This window comes from Rattus rattus, chromosome 7 (genome assembly GCF_011064425.1).
Source record: "Rattus rattus isolate New Zealand chromosome 7, Rrattus_CSIRO_v1, whole genome shotgun sequence".
Classification (NCBI taxonomy): Eukaryota; Metazoa; Chordata; class Mammalia; order Rodentia; family Muridae; genus Rattus; species Rattus rattus.
Window position 1 is genome coordinate 49427532 of NC_046160.1, and position 19060 is coordinate 49446591.

At 42.0% G+C, this 19060-nt stretch overlaps 1 protein-coding gene and 1 pseudogene across 1 annotated transcript in view; both read left to right on the forward strand.

Moving 5' to 3' along the window:
* Positions 1-19060, forward strand: part of Ankmy2 (ankyrin repeat and MYND domain containing 2) — a 48776-nt gene that overhangs the window by 5849 nt on the left and 23867 nt on the right. The window contains exons 2-4 of the mRNA XM_032907656.1: positions 2512-2576; positions 6419-6557; positions 12121-12219. Coding sequence (XP_032763547.1) covers positions 2512-2576; positions 6419-6557; positions 12121-12219 — 303 coding nt within the window. The remainder of the gene's footprint in view (positions 1-2511; positions 2577-6418; positions 6558-12120; positions 12220-19060) is intronic.
* On the forward strand, positions 7762-9297 carry LOC116904976 (annotated as a pseudogene).

A 19060-nucleotide genomic window follows, 5' to 3' on the forward strand; every position in this document is an offset into this window, starting at 1 on the left:
AGTGTTAATGTGAGGGAGGCCGGTGAGTTGTCAAACCTGAGGAAGACATCCTGTCAGCTGGAGAGTTGCTTGATGTGTGTGTGTGTGTGGTGGCAGGGGTGGGGCATTGTCTGGTGTCATAGATAAAGTCTTGGGACAGGAGAAAGCATCCCCTACACTATGGTTTATAGCATGCCTAGTACTTTCTCTTTAGGCTGTTGGCCTCTGGGCAAACATGTTCTAGCATTAACGGCCTGCTCTCTAATGCAGTCCAAATGTTTACAGTTGCAATCCCCATCCTGCCCTTAACATGTGGCAGGCTTTGATGTGTTCACCAGCCCTGTAGTTTCTTTTACTCCATAAACATCTTCTGGCCAGAAAGAGAATGACTTCCATGAGTTCTCAGTGGAGAATGTGGTTCAACTGAAGCGTCTTCTCCAAGTGCAAATGGGGTGAGGGACTTTTTGTTCCCAAATTTCCTTGAGTCTGAGAAAGGTTCCGATTAGAAGCCACAGTGTGTTTGTGTGTGTGTGTGTGTGTGTGTGTGTGTGTGTGTGTGTGTGTGTGTGCACGCGTGCGTGTGTGTCTGTCTGTCTGTGTCTGTGTGTGGGGTGTGTGTGTGTCTGTCTGTTGTGTCTGTCTGTGTGTGTGTGTGTGTGTGTGTGTGTGTGTGTGTGTGTGTGTGTGTGTGTGTGTGTGTGTGTGTGTGTGTGTGTGTGTGTGTGTGAGGTGTGTGTAATTGTAGGTGTATAGGTGTTTGTTCATTTGGGTGGAGGTCAGAGGTCAGCTTTCGGTGTCATTATCAGGAACATTATCTTCCTCTTTTGAAATAGGGTCTACCATGTGCCTGGAACTCACCAGTTAGGCCAGACTGGCTGGCATGTGCTACAGCAAATTCCCCCTTTTCCTTAGCCACTTAAGCCAATGATACCAATGGCCTTCACAGGGAGTTCAGTGGCAGGAAAAGAAAACCCCACAGTATTTATAGAAATAGCTATCGTCATGCTCCAGGGGCGTGTGGATCGTTCTGTTGACATTTTCCCAACACAGCCAGTGGTGTCCTTGCTTTTCCTACACTGGGGAGAAGCCTACAAATCCTCCAGGGGGAAAGGGCCTGGTCTTTGGTCTGCACTCCACTCCTCCTTCCGCCCCCTCAGGATGGGGGTGCTCCCGTTTGTTATCTTGCTTTGAGGTCTATCTCTTCCTCGGCCTCTGAGGACATTCGCTTTCATTGTTCACTTCCTAATCAAGCCAGAAGTTATTTGGCAGAAGATGTGGCTGTCGTGGATTCGTGGTGATAATACTGACATTCTCTTCTGCAGCCCCTCTCTGTCATGTCGCACACAAAACTGGAAAAACCTGCTCGTTCTGACCCAGTTACAGCTCACTTCCAAATCTGCAGAGAACTGAGTTGTCAATGTTGATTCCATCCCCGCTATAGCACGGGAGACTAAATACTGACCAGAGAGAACTTAGTAGCAGACTTTGTAGGTACGTCCTACCTATCAGTTTACAGACCAAGCCTTCTGTTAAAACGTGCCATCAGTTACAGGGCTGACAAATGATTCCATACAGACTGCATCTTGAATTCCAAGCGTTACGCTGATGAGATTGACCGTTTGGGATGGTGATTTGGATTAGATGGCTTTTAGGATTTGTTTTGGCATTAACTCCTATGCTGAGTGGTTATGGTATGACTGCCAAGAAGAAAATGGGGCCAAGGCAATATAATTTAAGGTCAATGGAAGTAAACGTAAGACGGAATTATGCTAGCTTGTATAAAACTGTTTCTCCGGAGGAATGCCCGTGACTGTGTGCTCTATGTCTTAGAACCCAGCCTAGCTGGTCTTGATTTTCAGAGAGCCTGTTAAAGTTTATTGCCTCCTCAGTAGACCCCCCCAACCCCATTTCTAGTGAGAGATGTGTAACTGTGAATTAGTTAATCCGCTTTGGCTCCTGACAGTCGTATGCTTATGCCTGCTGAAGCCACCCAAGAGCTCTGGATTCAGGAATGAAAGGCACACATGCACTTGTCAGGTGATTTTGATATGGCTTGACCAGATCAATGACTAGGCACTTCTAAACCTCCCCGAGGCTAGCAAACTCTCCCCTCTAATATCCCTGACTTAATACCTTCCAAATTTATATTTTTGCTACCCTATTACCTTCTGGTCAGCAGTCCCTCCCCCCGTCCCCACCCCAGTAAGTCTGTTTCCCTTTTCCATCTACACTGCTGGATGATTTCTCTCCTGCAGCTCTAAAATCTCATCCCCCTGACTCCGAGTCCTGGAGATTCTTCTCACCTACTTCTGTCCCTCAGTTTCTTGCCCCACGATCTTAAAATTCTGACTCAATCTCCCTGCCAGCCATTGGCTGTACAGCAATTCTTTATTACTAGTGAAGCCAGCTGGGACAGGGACCCTCAGGTCTGGAAGAGCAGCTTTGAGAGCCAAACTAAGACAGAGCATTAGAACCAATTCCCAACAGAGACGACCTCACATTTCACCACTTTCCTTCTTTCTTCTTTTAAAGGTACCGTCCGAGAAGCCGGGACACTGTTGTCTAGTAAGAATGTTCATGTCAACTGCTTGGATGAGGTAAAATTAATATTATCATTTTATTAATGTATGCTAACATTAATATTAATATTATCATTTTACTTCCTGAGAGACTGAATAACCTAGACATTGGGGACATTTCTCAGTAGGTTAAATGCTTGTCATGCAAGCCTGAGGATCTGAATTCAGATTGCCAGCGCTGATGTGAAAACCGGGCATGGCGGTACACACCTGTAGTCCCAGCTTGGGTGCAGAGGGTGGGTGGCAGAAACTGGGGATGCCTAGAGTTCACTGGCCAGCAGCCAGTCTAGCCAAGACAGTGAACTCCAGGGTTAGTGAGAGACTCTGCTTAAAAATAAGGTGGGAAGCAATAGAGTAAGACTCTTGACATCAACTTCTGGCTTCCACGTAGGCAAACATGGCTTGCACATGCGCATATGTGAGCATGCACGAGCACACACACACACACACACACACACACACACACACACACACACACACACACCACGTATACACACCCCAAAATGGAGATATGTAAGATTTTTCAATAGAAGTTGTTTGCAGCTTTGTTATACTCAGGTTATACTACTTAAACCAAGATTAGAGACAATGAAAACTTGATTAATCTTATGAGCAACCAAATAAATACAAATTAAGCTCAAGTCATAGAACCCTTTTCTTCCCTTTCCCCCTCTCTTCTTCATCTTTTTTTGTCTTCCTTCTTTCCTTTCTTCCTTTTTAAATTTTATTGTTGTTTGAGATAGGGTCTTAATACTGTATAGCCTATGACACCCTTTGAACTGTTGGTCCTTTTGTCTTGGTTTCCCAAGCTCTGGACACAGTTATGTAATTAAAGGTGTTTGCCTTCAAATATCTTTTTTTTGTTTTCCGTTTGTAATTTTTTTGTTTGTTTGTTTTTGTTTGAGATAAGGTCTTACTCTGCCTGGAGCTGGCCTTTATCATATTTTACAGTGCTATCTTTTACGTACTAGTAGATTGTGTATGTTACTATTCTGTTCTGCTTTGTTCTGTTCTAACTGTTCTGTTCTGAGTTATTTGTCTCCTGTTCTTGAAGATTGTTGTTGGTGTTGTTTTACAGTGACATACTATGAAAACAACCAGAAAGGCTAGTGTAGACGCTTCTGTCTCAGAATGTAGAAGTGTGTTAACATTACTTCAGGCTTTTTCCGTGAGTCATAAAGTGTAACATTAGAACGAACAAAATGCATGCTAACCACTGCCTTGGGAATTTATAATTCCCCTTTGTGTTGTCCTCCATTTGAGTGATGTAAAGTGGAATCAAGAGACAAGATAGTAGGAATGATATCCCAAGCTTCTTAGAGCTAGTCTAACTTTTCTCAGATTCTAGTAGCCTGGGATAATGATTCTGGAAAGCCCACATCCCATGTGGGCGTAATAGACAGCTGGTCCCCACACCTAGTGTAAAGAGAAGTCTTAATGCTTTTGGAAAGAGGCTTTCGTGGTTTAGGGCCCTAAAATCCAATCTTGCTAAGGCAGCTACTGCTGAAAGAGAAAGAGCAAGAGAATAAAGACAAAGACAGAGGGAGGTGACACTTTAAAAAGGGAAGAAATGGGAAACAAAGGGCAGCTAGCGTGGAGGTAGGCAGAGGGGACTAACAGCCAAAGCACAGCGACAGCACCATCTGCAGCATAAGCTGTAAAGGCTTTGCACATCCTCTTTGGAGTCTAAGGATTGTCACATTGTATTGAGAGGTTCTGTTTTAAAGGCAGATGGTTACATAGTTTCAATATTATTCTCTGCAGATGAACTTGTGTAGTTTCAGTATTGTTCTCTGCAGATGAACTCTCACCGTAGGGTAGGCTTCCTGGATTGCCAACCTGTTCTAGAAGAACAGAAAAGATGGAAACCTGAGTGAAGTCTGTCTCTTTAAAAAGATCTCATGGTGTGTGTGTGTGTGTGTGTGTGTGTGTGTGTGTGTGTGTGTGTGTGTGTGTGTTTTAATTAGCGTACAAAACCCTTGGTTTCTATTGGACATTTTCAAACATCATTTGGTTTGGTCATTCATCTTACCCCAGTCTTTCTCCTCCTTTTTTACTTCCAGTATTCTTTTTTTTCCACATTATTTTATGACCCCCTTCTCTTCCTCGGTGGCTCTCTTTTGTGGGAACCTTCCATCTCTCATGGTTCCTTGCCTAGTTCCATGACTTAACCCCACATGCACATGTAAGCATGTATATATGTGCACATATGTAAGAGTTGTTGCTGTTTTAGAACAGAAGATCAAACCCAGGACAAGTATTCACTGTCTAAACACCCAATCAATGGAGTCTTCATATTATATAGTCTCCTTATTTTCCTCCTCTTAGTTTCAAGAAATTTTGATTACTCCCACTGATTAACCACTAATACAATCACCAGAGAGGACCTAACTCCAATTCTATTGTCAAATCCCTCCAAGATGGTGGTTTAAGGCAAGGTAGAAAGAAAGGACAATTTCAGGGACACAGGAGGTAAAGGAGACTCTTTCCTGTTGAGTGCAAGACAAGAAGTCCAACAGAACTGATACACTAAAGTAAAAATCTCTAAGAGAAAATGTCTCCCTTAGGACATGAAGGGGTCCTATATGAGATATAACAGAACCGTGTGTATACTGTAATATTACATAATATTATTACTTCATTAGGTAAACACAAACAGATGTGGAGGCCAACCAATTCTGTCAAGTTTAAATATCGCCAAGTATGTTTGTAATCATATGTAATCAAATCATACTGTAATTAAATATGTGTGTGATTTGGGGACCTTTGTTTTAAGATATGATGTCACAGCATATCCCATACCTGCTTTTTCTCAAAGGCAGTAGTCTGAGAATTTTTAAGTCACTATGCGCAGATGTAGTCATTAAAAATTTTAAATTTATTTGTGTGTGTGTGTGTGTGTGTGTGTGTGTGTGTGTGAGAGAGAGAGAGAGAGAGAGAGAGAGAGAGAGAGAGACTGAGACTGTCTGTGTGTCTGTGTGTACACAGAGGTGAGGAGAGAGCATTGGACCTCTTGGATCTAGAGTCACAACAGTTTTGAGTATCTGATGTGCTCTCAGGTCCCCAGGACAGCAAGCAATCTTAACCTCTGAGGCATCTCTTTATCTCCTCTAAAACATTTTAAAAGCTTCATCTTATTTATTCGGTGTCTATTCTGTGTGGGGGGCACAAGTGCTCAAAGAATGGCTTTTTGAAGTTGTTTCTCTTCTTCCAAGTGGGTCCTGGTGATCAAAGTCAGGAAGCCAGGCGTGGCGGCAAACACTTTTCCCCAGTGAGTGGGTCATCTCACTCTCCATGTTCACATATTGAAGAGCTCTATAATTGTGTATTAGGAATGCACCGCATCTCCTTCAGTTTTCCTTTATCTAAGTGTTATGATGGCTTCAGAGTTCTCGTTTTTTGGTTTGGTATCAGAAGTTGAAACTAGGGCCTTGCACATGCTAGACAAGTACTGTACCACGGAGCTACATTCTAAACCCAGTTTTAGCTTCTTATTTTAAGATGAGGTCTCACTGAGTTACCTAGCTATAGCTTATGCAGGCCTTGACTGTGTGGTCCTCATCTTTGTTTGTCTTTTGTTTGCGTGCCTGTTTGTTCGTTTGTGTCTTAAAGAGACAAGCGTGTTGGGGAGACAGGGCCTTAGGCAGTCTAGGTACTGATGTTTGCTTTACTTGTTTGATGATCTATGAGGTTAAAGATATCTTTTCTATTTGCTAATCCCCAGAAGTTGAGGTAAGATCTGAGAGGAAATAAATAGACTTTATAGATTTTAAAAGATGCTTTTATTAATTTATGTTTGTGTTTATGAGGTATAACAATGAAAATGTCCATAATTCATCTAATTTTCCTTCCTTTTAAAGAATGGAATGACTCCTTTAATGCATGCGGCATATAAGGGAAAACTTGAAATGTGCAAATTGCTTCTGCGACACGGAGCTGATGTCAACTGCCACCAGCATGTGCATGGGTATACGGCCCTCATGTTTGCCGCACTGTCTGGTAAGGTTCTAGTAATTACAGTGGTAATTACCTGTACAGTCTATATATGCATATAGTTTAAATTCAGTGCATGTCTTACCTTAGTAATTCTTAGAAGTTTAATAGGAAACAGTGGTGAGAATTGACTTTTGAAGAGCTGTAATAGCTGGGCAGCGGTGGTGCACACCTTTAATCCCAGCACTGGGAGGCAGGGGCGGATAGATATCAGGGTTTGAGGCCAGCCTGATCTACAGAGCAAGTTCCACAACAGCCAAGGCTACACAGAGAAATCCTGTCTTGAAAAACTAAAACAAACAAACAACATTAGTGATCTGTCTCTTTTCTGTTTTTAACACGCTTACTGTGATTCGGGGAATTTTGGTGCCTACCATAGCACAGGTCTGCAGGTCAGAGAACAACTTGCAGGAGTCAGTCCCTTTTCCCCACCATGTGGATTGTAGGGATTGAACTCCGGTCCTCAGACTTCGGCAGCAAGCGCTCTTACGCACTTAACCATCTTGCCAGCCCAGGGACCTATTCTTTTAGTGATTTAAAATCAGTTGGTTCTCTTTGCATTTTTTCTTTCAAATTGGCTTCTTTGAGAAAAGAATCTTTACATTTTAATGAAATCCAAACCAGTTTTTTTTTTTGGTCTTTTAATCAAACAGCTGCCGTGAAAGTGCTGGCCATTAGCTTGATGGATCATCCGTGTAGAAACTTACATGCTTACAAGCCTGTTTACTGAATAAAATCATTGAAAAATATCACGTACATTAAAACAGGGTTTAAGTTATTGAGCTCTCTCTCTGTCTCTCTCCCTCCCTCCTCATCCTCCCTTTTTTTTTTCTTTTTTTGTTTGTTTGTTTTTTTCAAGACAGGATTTCTCTGTGTAGCCTTGGCTGTCCTACAATTCACTCTGTAGACCAGGCTGGCCTAGAACTCACAGAGATCCTGAGAGCTGGGGTTAAAGGTGTGTGATACCTGCCCGGTGGTTTGTAGGCCTTTCAGAAAATAGAGGTGTGATATAATAAGCTCTGATTTTAAGGACACTAATATATATGTATATATAATATTATATATATTATGACTTTGAGGCACAAAACCATTTCTAGTACATGTGATACTGAACCCATAAATAATAAAAGCACCAGGGTCTGGAGAGATAGCTCAGCAGTTAAGAATGTCTTCTAGGAACAGTGGAGACCACGCAACATTGCCAAACAAATAACTGTGGGCAGAGGGGTGCAAAAAATGCAGAGCAAGAGCGCCTTTAACTTGGAGAAGCAGAGCCGTTCTCCAAGAAAGCATCATGGACATCAGTGCAGCAGCAGTAGCAGACCTGTCTCCCCCAATACCCCCACCCCAGTACCTGTGAGTGGACACCAGGCCAGTAGTCAGGATGAAGACTTGACTGTGGAACTGAAGAATTTTAGGAAACCAGGAGACAGCTTTACCTGGCATAACCATCTCTTTGTGGGCAACCTTCCCCTGACGTCACTGAGGAGGAAATGGGGAACATTTCTGAGAAATATGGAAAAGCAGGTGCAGTTTTCATTCATAAGGATGAAGTCATCCTTTATGCTGGCTTTACCCACTTGGAAACATGAACCCCAGTGGAATTTGCCAAAGTGGAGCTGGACAATATGCCACTCTGTGGAATTTGCTTGTCATAGTACCCATACTTCCTCAATGTGTGTCTAAAGAGAACCACTTGAAGAAGTTGTTTCTGTGTTTGGCCAGGAGGGGAGGTCATTGGGAATGACCTAGGAAGTCCCTCAGGGAAATCAGCTGCTCAGAAAGTTCTAGACAGATTCTATAAAGTCTCCTTGATGCTAACCTCATTTTCTAAACCTATGACTGTGGAGCTAACATACCTGATGAAGAGGGACTTCCAGAGAAGCTGGTTATAAAACCCCTCAGCGACTTCCCAAGGAGTGAGCGCTGCCTCCCAGATATGCCCAGCCTGTGTCTGAGTATGAATACACCATGAGCTGCAATGCACTCTCTGTGATGGAGAAGCAGCAGCAGGATCAAGTGGATAGATACATCAGGACGTGAGAAGCTGGAGATGGGGACAGCATGCCATGGACACCAGGCTATGCTAATGAGGCAGGATTGGATGAGGTGTCGAGAAGAGCCTTGGAGAATAGAGGAGCTGCATAACCAAGACATTCGGAAATGAGAGCAGCTAGAACTCAGGCAGGAGGAGGAGCGCGTGCTGTGAAAACAAAACAAAACAAAACAAAAAAACAGCAGGAAGGATTTAAGGGAACCCCGCCCTGATGCAAGAGAACAAGAGATATGGATGGGCCAGACAGCTTTGGGAGATGCTATGGGCATAAACAGTAGAGGCACCATTTCCCCTGCTCCTGTGCCAGCTGGTACCCCAGCTCCTCCAGAACCTGGCACCGTGATACCAGACAGAACCCTGGGATTGACCCCACCGACGTAGTGGAAGGAATTGGAGCAATTGGTGTAACCCCTGCATTCAACCGTCCAGCTCATGGAGCTGCGCTGGCTCCAAGCAAACGCTGTCCATATTAAATAAAGTCGCAGGGTCTGTTTTCCTGCTACCCTTAGAAGAAGGACCTTTTCAGACTAGCCAGAATTCTACCCTGCAAAAGTGTAAGGGGTTCTTCCCAATAGCAGTCTTCTCGGCCTACACTATTGTAGGAAGCATGCTTGGGGGCCAGGGCAAGGGAGGCGTGTGGTATTTAACAAGTCAAAGTCTGTGGTATAGAGCTTTATCCTGCCCGGGGATTCCTGACCCAAGGAACCACAACAACGTGGACTCGGAGCCCCATTAATCTTAATCATTCCTGGTTTTGTTTTTTTTTTTTTCTTTTGTTCTTGTTTGTTTGTTTTTTTCTTTGTCCACCATGTTTTAATTACTTTTTCATCTTTATTCCCTTCAACCCCAGAGACCTATATACCACAACACCTAAACATCTCCCAGTGACCTAGCCCATTCCTCCACTCTCTCCCTGGTGAGAGTTCAGACAAGTGTCCACAGAGGTTACAGCACCCTTGCAGTTCTGTTATGGCTCATATGTGACCCCTCCGTGTTCTAAGGAAGACCTTTTCTCTTAGAGATTTCCATTTTAGTATATCTTTAAAAATAATCTCCTGGTAGCAACTTGTTTCCATCTTTTTCTTGGATGAGGACCACCGGAGAGTGAATGATACTTTGTGTCTATGATGTTGCCGTTCACAGCTTTTCTCGATAGGCCTGGTACAGTCTTGGGCCCAGGGCTGCTGTGTTGAAGGTCTGACGGTCGCCCTCAGCCTTACCTATCTCGAGTAGTTAAGCTGTATATTTTTTATTGCTGTACTGCAGTGTTTGATTTGTTCCTGATACTTGCAATTTGATTTTTTTTTTCTGAGAAATGGAGCAGTAATGCCACGTTATCTTATAAAATACATTTGGAGGTCCCCACCCAAAATAAGAAAAAAAAAAAAAAAAAGGATGCCTACTATTCTTACAGAGGACTGGGGTTCAGTTTCTGGCACATCCATCATGTAACTCAAGTCCAGGGGATCAATGTCCTTTTGCGTCCATGGGTTCCTGCACTCATGTACAGTAAACAATTGTAGGCACTCACACATAAATAACAACAACAACAACAATAATACTTTATAAGCAAAGAGGACATCAGTGATTTAATTACATAGATTTTTTTATTATTCCCTCATACAATACATCCTGACCATAGTTTCCCCTTCACCATTCCTTTCTGTCTATCGCCTTCTTTCTCAGATCCACTCTTCCTTCATTTCCCTTCAGAACACAGCAGACTTCCCAGTGTTTGATAAAATAAACACTGCACAAGAAGATACAATAAGACAAGGCACAAACTCTCTTACCAAGGCTCGATGGGCAACCCAGTAAGAAGTACAGGGTCCCAAGAGCAGGCAAGAGTCACCAGACACCCCCAGTCCCACTGTTTGGAGTCCCTTAAGAACGCCAAGCTAAGCAACCATGATACACTGGCAGAGGACCTAGCACAGACCCATGCAGGCCCCATGATTGCCCCTTTAGTCTCTGAGTCTCTTGGAGCCTTGCTTAGTTGACTCTGTAGGCCATGTTCTCCTGTTGTCGTCAACCCCTCTGTCTCCTACAATCCTTCCTCCACCTCTCCATCAGGATCCCCTGAGCTCTGCCTAATGTTCATGTGTGGCTCTCTGCATCTGCTCCCTTCGGCTGCCAGAGGAAGCCTCTCTGGTGATGATCGGGCTTGGCACTCATCTATGAGTATAGCAGAGAATCGTTTATTAGGAATCATTTCATTGATTCCTTTTTTCCAATCGTGTTTGGTTCTATCCTAGTTCTCTGGGCTGCCCAGCCTCTGGTTCCAGCCATCCAGGTACTGTCCCTCTTGTGGCATGGGTCTCAAGCTGGGCCTGTCATTGGTTGGTCAATTTCACAAGTTCTACATCACCTTTACCTCAGCACATCCTGCAGTCAGAACCACAGTTTTGTGGCTGGATTGGTGTCCCAGTCCCACAGTGAAAGCCTTGCTGGAATGCCCGGTTACAGAAAATGTCCCGTTCAGGTCCAGGATCCATACCACCATTACTAGGAATCTTCACAGAGTTGACCATATAGATTCTAGGGACTTTCCACTGCACTAGGTTTTTGTATCACCCTCCAAATTGGCCACCCCCCCCATTACACTGATGTAAATGGAACACTATAGATAGAGTTAAAATACAAATAAAAATGAAGACAAATATTTATTGTGTATCTCGGCCTCATTGCTATCTATAAGGAGGTCTTATAAACCAACTGGAGAAAGACAAATATTGTAGTAGACAACTGGACAGAGAAAGAAAGAAAGCCAGTTGATCAATATGTAAAATGTTTTCAGCATTAATCAAAGAGCACCTGTGATCGATCATGTTTGCATTTACTATATTGGCAACAGCTAAAGTGTAGAGCCTGGGAATTTTGCACTGTTTTGTGGAATGTGTCTCTCCTTGCTGGATGACGACATTTAAAACGCACACAGCCTTCATCCTCCTTTTCTAGGAAATGTTCTTTAAAAAAAAAATACCAAAAATGAACCAAAATTGCTGCTCACTCAGTGGAGATAATATTAGTAAAATATATATAATGATTTGGAAGGCTGAGAACGAATGGAGATGTTCACACAGAACTTTGCAGAAAGAGCTGGGAGTTTAATACCCGAGTCTGTAGGTGTGAGAGAAGGAACAAGTCCATGGCGCTCAAGGGAGTGCTTCTGTTCATTTTCTCTCGTCTTTGTTTTTGATAATTTCGATGTATGTTTTGATGTTATACTAAGCATAATCATTATGCAAACATACTCTTTCATTGTTGAAAGTGATGTTCAATTCTGTACTGTGCTGGCATTACCAAGTGGAATTTTTAGGAAATAAGATTGACTAAATAGATTTGCTACACTTATTTTCTTGTACTGTGTTATGACTCATACTTTGGGAAAAATAAAAATGCTTATGTGGTAGGAACTTAAAAGTCAGGGAGGGGCCTGAGAGAGAGGAGAGGGCAGGCACATGTAAAAGAGGTTTCAATTGTGCATCTCACCATTGTTTCCTGTAACTCTAGGTAATAAAGACATCACCTGGGCCATGCTGGAGGCGGGCGCAGAGACGGACGTTGTGAACTCGGTGGGAAGAACGGCCTCCCAGATGGCAGCCTTTGTGGGTAAGGGTTTGTATGACTTCACGGTGAATTATTCTGTTTCCTCTTACGAATATTTTATTTATTTGTTTATTTAGTTTGGATTTTTAAGACAGGTTCTCACTATATAGCTCTGGCTGTCCTGGAGCTATGTAGACCAGGCTGGTCTTGAACTCAGAGATCTACCTGCCTCTGCCTCTTTAGCTCTGGTATTAAATGCATGGGCTACCATGCCTGGCAAAATGTTGATTGCTCACTCTGACGTAGTGAGATCCCTGATGGCTCTCTTGAGAAAACGAATGGCTATGTGGAGGTCCCACTCTTTGAGAGATAACGTGGCAGGAACATTTCATTGCACTCAACTCTTTGAATGAAGGCGTGTTAGTTCTCTAATGGAGGGAGTTTAGTGCCAAGACGGAGAACATGACTGTAACGTCTCGGCAGACTTGAGTTGAAGTTCTGGCTGCCACCACTTTGTAGCAAAGTACTTAACAATTTTGTCTTTCAGCTTCTTTAGTGTAGAACAGATACAGGGCTGTTTTAAGGATTGAGATGACTGACTTGAGATCGTCATATGTAGGACTAATCAGGTAGTTGTTACATCTGTGAATAGTCATCGGAACCGCAATGGCGGTGTTGGAAAGGAGTGTTACACCAATGTTAAACTGCCTCTTTATCTTCATCAGCCGTAATCATTGATTTCGAAGCCCACTCGTTCTTGGCATGTTGGTCCTGTTATTTAATATAATGAAGGGAGACTGAGTGCTTGGTCGTTGGTATTATGGCCTCTGAACTGGCAGTCAAGAGCCCATTGATAGAAAAGCAAAGACAGAAACAACTGAATTAGTGGGATCACTGTGGTCTTGTGATGACCAAGCCTTGATGGTCGTACCCTGTTGAGTATTTTGTAGGTGCCTTGGTTACAGTGCTGAGCAAGGAAGAGTTTTCACCATGCAGCCAGCAATGGACCAATGGTGTGAGATTATACTCTTAGGGGAGAATTGAGTACTGTAGACATCCACTGAGAAAAAGGATTTTCTACCCTTTTCCAATGGGTTTTTAAGAGAGCTTATCTTTAAGCTGAGATACAATAGGAATTAGTCAGGTATGGACAAAATTAATTACATATTGCAGTCACTTTTTCTTGAAATTGGTAGCTGCTTCTTTTCATACAGCCAGGCAGACTACTTAGGCGAGCTTTTAATGACACATACTCTCATTTTAATTCCAGGAATATTTGAGGAAGCTATGGCCTTCCTGTGCCCACTTTAGAGAAGTAGTTTCAGTCTCAGACATGTTCTGGCTGCCCCTAACTAATGCCTAAGTGGCTGTGGAGGGTGCGAACACAGAGCTGGGAGTTCAGGGGTGGGCATTTTAGTTCAGATTGTTGATAATTAGGATTATGGGGGGGGGGAATCTCTTTCATGGGCTTCAGGTTTCTGACTATGTATAATAAGAAGGGACTCGGGTGATCTTCAGTTTTTTATTGCATCCCTACAGCTTTTTATTGCGTCCACAATAAAATGAAACAGCTCCAATGGAAGTTAACTTTTCCCAAAGTCACGGAACTAGAAATGAAAGAGACTGCTCTTCCACACCTATACAATGCTGTTTGTCTTTATTTCTTCACACCACATCATTACCAAAATTTGAAAACACAAATTATCTACCATACCGTTCTATTTTAATGAGGAGACACTTTTTTTTCAGTCACATATGCTGTGAAAGTTTCAATGAGAATGGCTCCCTATAGACTAATGTATTTAAATTCTTGGTTTCCAGTTGGAAAGAATGAGGAGGTATGGGCTTGTTGGGGGACATGTCCCTGGGAGTGGGCTTTGACATTTCAAAAGCTCACATCAGGTCCAGAATCAAGCTCTGCCTGCTGCCTCAGGGTCAGGTTGTAAAACTCTCAGCTGTTTCTTAGCACCATGCCTGCCTGCCTGATATCACACTCCCCCATCATGCTGATAATGAACCAAGCCTCTGAAACTCTAAGCAAGTTCCCAGTTAAATTTGTTCTTTTATATGAGTTGGTCATCCTGTCTCTTCGCGTCAGTAGAACACTAACTAAAACATACACTGTACTGGCTAGTTTTATGTCAACATGACACAAGTTATGGTCGTCTGAGGGAGGGACTCTCAACTGACAAAATGCTTCTATAAGATCAGGCTGTAGGTAACACCGTAGGGCATTTTCCTAATTAGTGATTGGTGTTGGAGGTCCTAGCCCCCAGTTGGGGGTGTGAAGGGCTACCCCTGGGCTGGTGATCGTGAGTCCTTAGAAAGCAGGCTGAGCAAGCCAGGAGGGACAAGCCAGTAAACAGCATCCCTCCTTGGCCTCTGCATCAGCTCCTGACTCCAGCTTCCTGCCCTGATATATATATATATATATATATATATATATATATATATATATATATATATATATCTCCCCTTTACTCCCAGGTTGGTGATTTTGGTGACACTGTTTCTTCAAGGCCATAGAAAACCTAACTAAGATATATGAATGCATGATTTCGTGTATCTATATAAAATCTAAAAACCACAAATTAGTGAAAATATACAGTATTTGCTTTTATGAGACTTAATTAGCTTAATATGACTATCTCCAATTTTATCACTTTCCCTGTTCTTAAATAGCAGTAATGTTTTCCCTGAATTTGACGTTAGTTAGACTCACATCACTGGTGAAAAGTTTTGTATAATACATCTCTTGTCAGATGAAGTTATATTTTCCATACAATTGACCTTTACATTTTTTCCTATTATTGAAGTTTATATATATATATATATATATATATATATATATATATATGTCCTGATTATCCTTTCCCCTACATGTGCTCCTCCCAGTTCTTTTGCACTCCCCTTCCCATCCAGATCTACCCCCTTTCTGTCTCTCATTAAAAAGCACTAGTCTGGCATTTGTTACAAAGTTGACCAATAAGTCCTTTCTAGCTAGTGTCCACATTGTAAGAATTCCCACTCCCACTTATATTCTGCTCCTTCTAGCTCATTATGGAGGAAAAAGAGGAATAGTAGGCTTTACTTTTATCATCATTGTTTTTTTTTTTTTTTTTTTTTTTTTTCTATTTTTTTTTTTTTTTTTTTTTTTTTTTTTTTTTTTTTTTTTTTTTTTTTTTTTTTTTTTTTTTTTTTTTTTTTTTTTATTAACTTGAGTATTTCTTATATACATTTCGAATGTTATTCCCTTTCCCGGTTTCCGGGCAAACATCCCCCTCCCCCCTCCCCTTCCTTATGGGTGTTCCCCTCCCAACCCTCCCACCATTGCTGCCCTCTCCCCAACAGTCTAGTTCACTAGGGGTTCAGTCTTAGCAGGACCCAGGGCTTCCCCTTCCACTGGTGCTCTTACTAGGATATTCATTGCAACCTACGAGGTCAGAGTCCAGGGTCAGTCCATGTATAGTCTTTGGGTAGTGGCTTAGTCCCTGGAAACTCTGGATGGTTGGCATTGCTGTACATATGGGGTCTCGAGCTCCTTCAAGCTCTTCCAGTTCTTTCTCTGATTGTTCAACAGGGGTCCTGTTCTCAGTTCAGTGGTTTCCTGCTGGCATCACGCCTCTGTATTTGCTGTATTCTGGCTGTGTCTCTCATGGCGATCTGCATTCACATTTTGATCATCCGTCTTGAGTTTCATTTGTTCTAGGCATCTAGGGTAATTCAAGCATTTGGGCTAATAGCCACTTATCAATGAGTACATACCATGTATGTCTTTCTGTGATTGGGTTAGCTCACTCAGGATGATAGTTTCCAGTTCAACCATTTGCCTACAATTTCACAAAGTCATTGTTTTTGATAGCTGAGTAATATTCCATTGTGTAGATGTACCACATTTTCTGTATCCATTCCTCTGTTGAAGGGCATCTGGGTTCTTTCCAGCTTCTGGCTATTATAAATAAGGCTGCGATGAACATAGTGGAGCACGTGTCTTTTTTATATGTTGGGGCATCTTTTGGGTATATGCCCAGGAGAGGTATAGCTGGATCCTCAGGCAGTTCAATGTCCAATTTTCTGAGGAACCTCCAGACTGATTTCCAGAATGGTTGCAGCAGTCTGCAACCCCACCAACAATGGAGGAGTGTTCCCCTTTCTCCACATCCTCGCCAGCATTTGCTGTCACCTGAGTTTTTGATCTTAGCCATTCTCACTGGTGTGAGGTGAAATCTCAGGGTTGTTTTGATTTGCATTTCCCTTATGACTAACGATGTTGAACATTTCTTTAGGTGTTTCTCAGCCATTCGGCATTCCTCAGCTGTGAATTCTCTGTTTAGCTCTGAACCCCATTTTTTAATAGGGTTATTTGCCTCCCTGCTGTCTAACTTCTTCAGTTCTTTGTATATTTTGGATATAAGCCCTCTATCTGTTGTAGGATTGGTAAAGATCTTTTCCCAATCTGTTGGTTGCCGTTTTGTCCTCACCACAGTGTCCTTTGCCTTACAGAAGCTTTGCAGTTTTATGAGATCCCATTTGTCGATTCTTGATCTTAGAGCATAAGCCATGGGTGTTTTGTTCAGGAAATTTTTCCAGTGCCCATGTGTTCCAAATGCTTCCTAGTTTTTCTTCTATTAGTTTGAGTGTATCTGGTTTGATGTGGAGGTCCTTGATCCACTTGGACTTAAGCTTTGTACAGGGTGATAAGCATGGATCGATCTGCATTCTTCTACATGTTGACCTCCAGTTGAACCAGCACCATTTGCTGAAAATGCTATCTTTTTTCCATTGGATGGTTTTGGCTCCTTTGTCAAAAATCAAGTGCCCATAGGTGTGTGGGTTCATTTCTGGGTCTTCAATTCTGTTCCATTGGTCTATCTGTCTGTCTCTGTACCAATACCATGCAGTTTTTATCACTATTGCTCTGTAATACTGCTTGAGATCTGGGATAGTGATTCCCCCTGAAGTCCTTTTATTGTTGAGGATAGTTTAGCTATCCTGGGTTTTGTTATTCAGATGAATTTGCAAATTGTTCTGTCTAACTCTTTGAAGAATTGGATTGGTATTTTGATGGGGATTGCATTGAATCTGTAGATGCTTTTGGTAGAATGGCCATTTTACTATATTAATCCTGCCAATCCATGAGCATGGGAGATCTTTCCATCTTCTGAGATCTTCTTCAATTTCTTTCTTCAGAGTCTTGAAGTTCTTATTGTACAGATCTTTCCCTTGCTTGGTTAAAGTCACACCGAGGTACTTTATATTATTTGGATCTATTATGAAGGGTGTCATTTCCCTAATTTCTTTCTCGGCCTGTTTCTCTTTTTGTGTAGAGGAAGGCTACTGATTTATTTGAGTTAATTTTATACCCAGCCACTTTGCTGAAGTTGTTTATCAGCTTTAGTAGTTCTCTGGTGGAATTTTTGGGATCTTAAATATACTATCATATCATCTGCAAATAGTGATATTTTGACTTCTTCTTTTCGATCTGTATCCCCTTGACCTCCTTTTGTTGTCTTATTGCTCTGGCTAGAACTTCAAGAACTATATTGAATAAGTAGGGAGAGAGTGGGCAGCCTTGTCTAGTCCCTGATTTTAGTGGGATTGCTTCAAGTTTCTCTCCATTTAGTTTAATGTTAGCAACTGGTTTTGCTGTATATGGCTTTTACTATGTTTAGGTATGGGCCTTGAATTCCTATTCTTTCCAGGACTTTTTATCATGAAGGGGTGTTGAATTTTGTCAAATGCTTTCTCAGCATCTAATGAAATGATCATGTGGTTTTGTTCTTTCAGTTTGTTTATATAATGGATCCGTTGATGGTTTTCCGTATATTGAACCATCCCTGCATGCCTGGGATGAAGCCTACTTGATCATGGTGGATGATTGTTTTGATGTGCTCTTGGATTCGGTTTGCCAGAATTTTATTGAGTATTTTTGCATCGATATTCATAAGGAAATTGGTCTGAAGTTCTCTTTCTTTGTTGGGTCTTTGTGTGGTTTAGGTATAAAGTAATTGTGGCTTCATAGAAGGAATTGGTAGTGCTCCATCTGTTTCAATTTTGTGGAATAGTTTGGATAATATTGGTACGAGGTCTTCTATGAAGGTCTGATAGAATTCTGCACTAAACCCGTCTGGACCTGGGCTCTTTTTGGTTGGGAGACCTTTAATGACTTCTTCTATTTCCTTAGGAGTTATGGGGTTGTTTAACTGGTTTATCTGTTCCTGATTTAACTTCGGTACCTGGTATCTGTCTAGGAAATTGTCCATTTCCTGCAGATTGTCAAGTTTTGTTGAATATAGGCTTTTATAGTAAGATCTGATGATTTTTTGAATTTCCTCTGAATCTGTAGTTATGTCTCCCTTTTCATTTCTGATTTTGTTAATTTGGACACACTCTCTGTGTCCTCTCGTTAGTCTGGCCAAGGGTTTATCTATCTTGTTGATTTTCTCAAAGAACCAACTTTTGGTTCTGTTGATTCTTTCTATGGTCCTTTTTGTTTCTACTTGCTTGATTTCAGCTCTGAGTTTGATTATTTCCTGCCTTCTACTCCTCCTGGGTGTATTTGCTTCTTTTTGTTCTAGAGCTTTTAGGTGTGCTGTCAAGCTGCTGACATATGCTCTTTCCTGTTTCCTTCTGCAGGCACTCAAGCGCTATGAGTTTTCCTCTTAGCAGCTTTCATTGTGTCCCATAAGTTTGGGTATGTTGTATCTTCATTTTCATTAAATTCTAAAAAGTCTTTAATTTCTTTCTTTATTTCTTCCTTGACCAGGTTATCATTGAGTAGAGCATTGTTCAATTTCCACGTATATGTGGGCATTCTTCCCTTATTGTTATTGAAGACCAGTTTTAGGCCGTGGTGGTCCGATAGCACGCATGGGATTATTTCTATCTTTCTGTACCTGTTGAG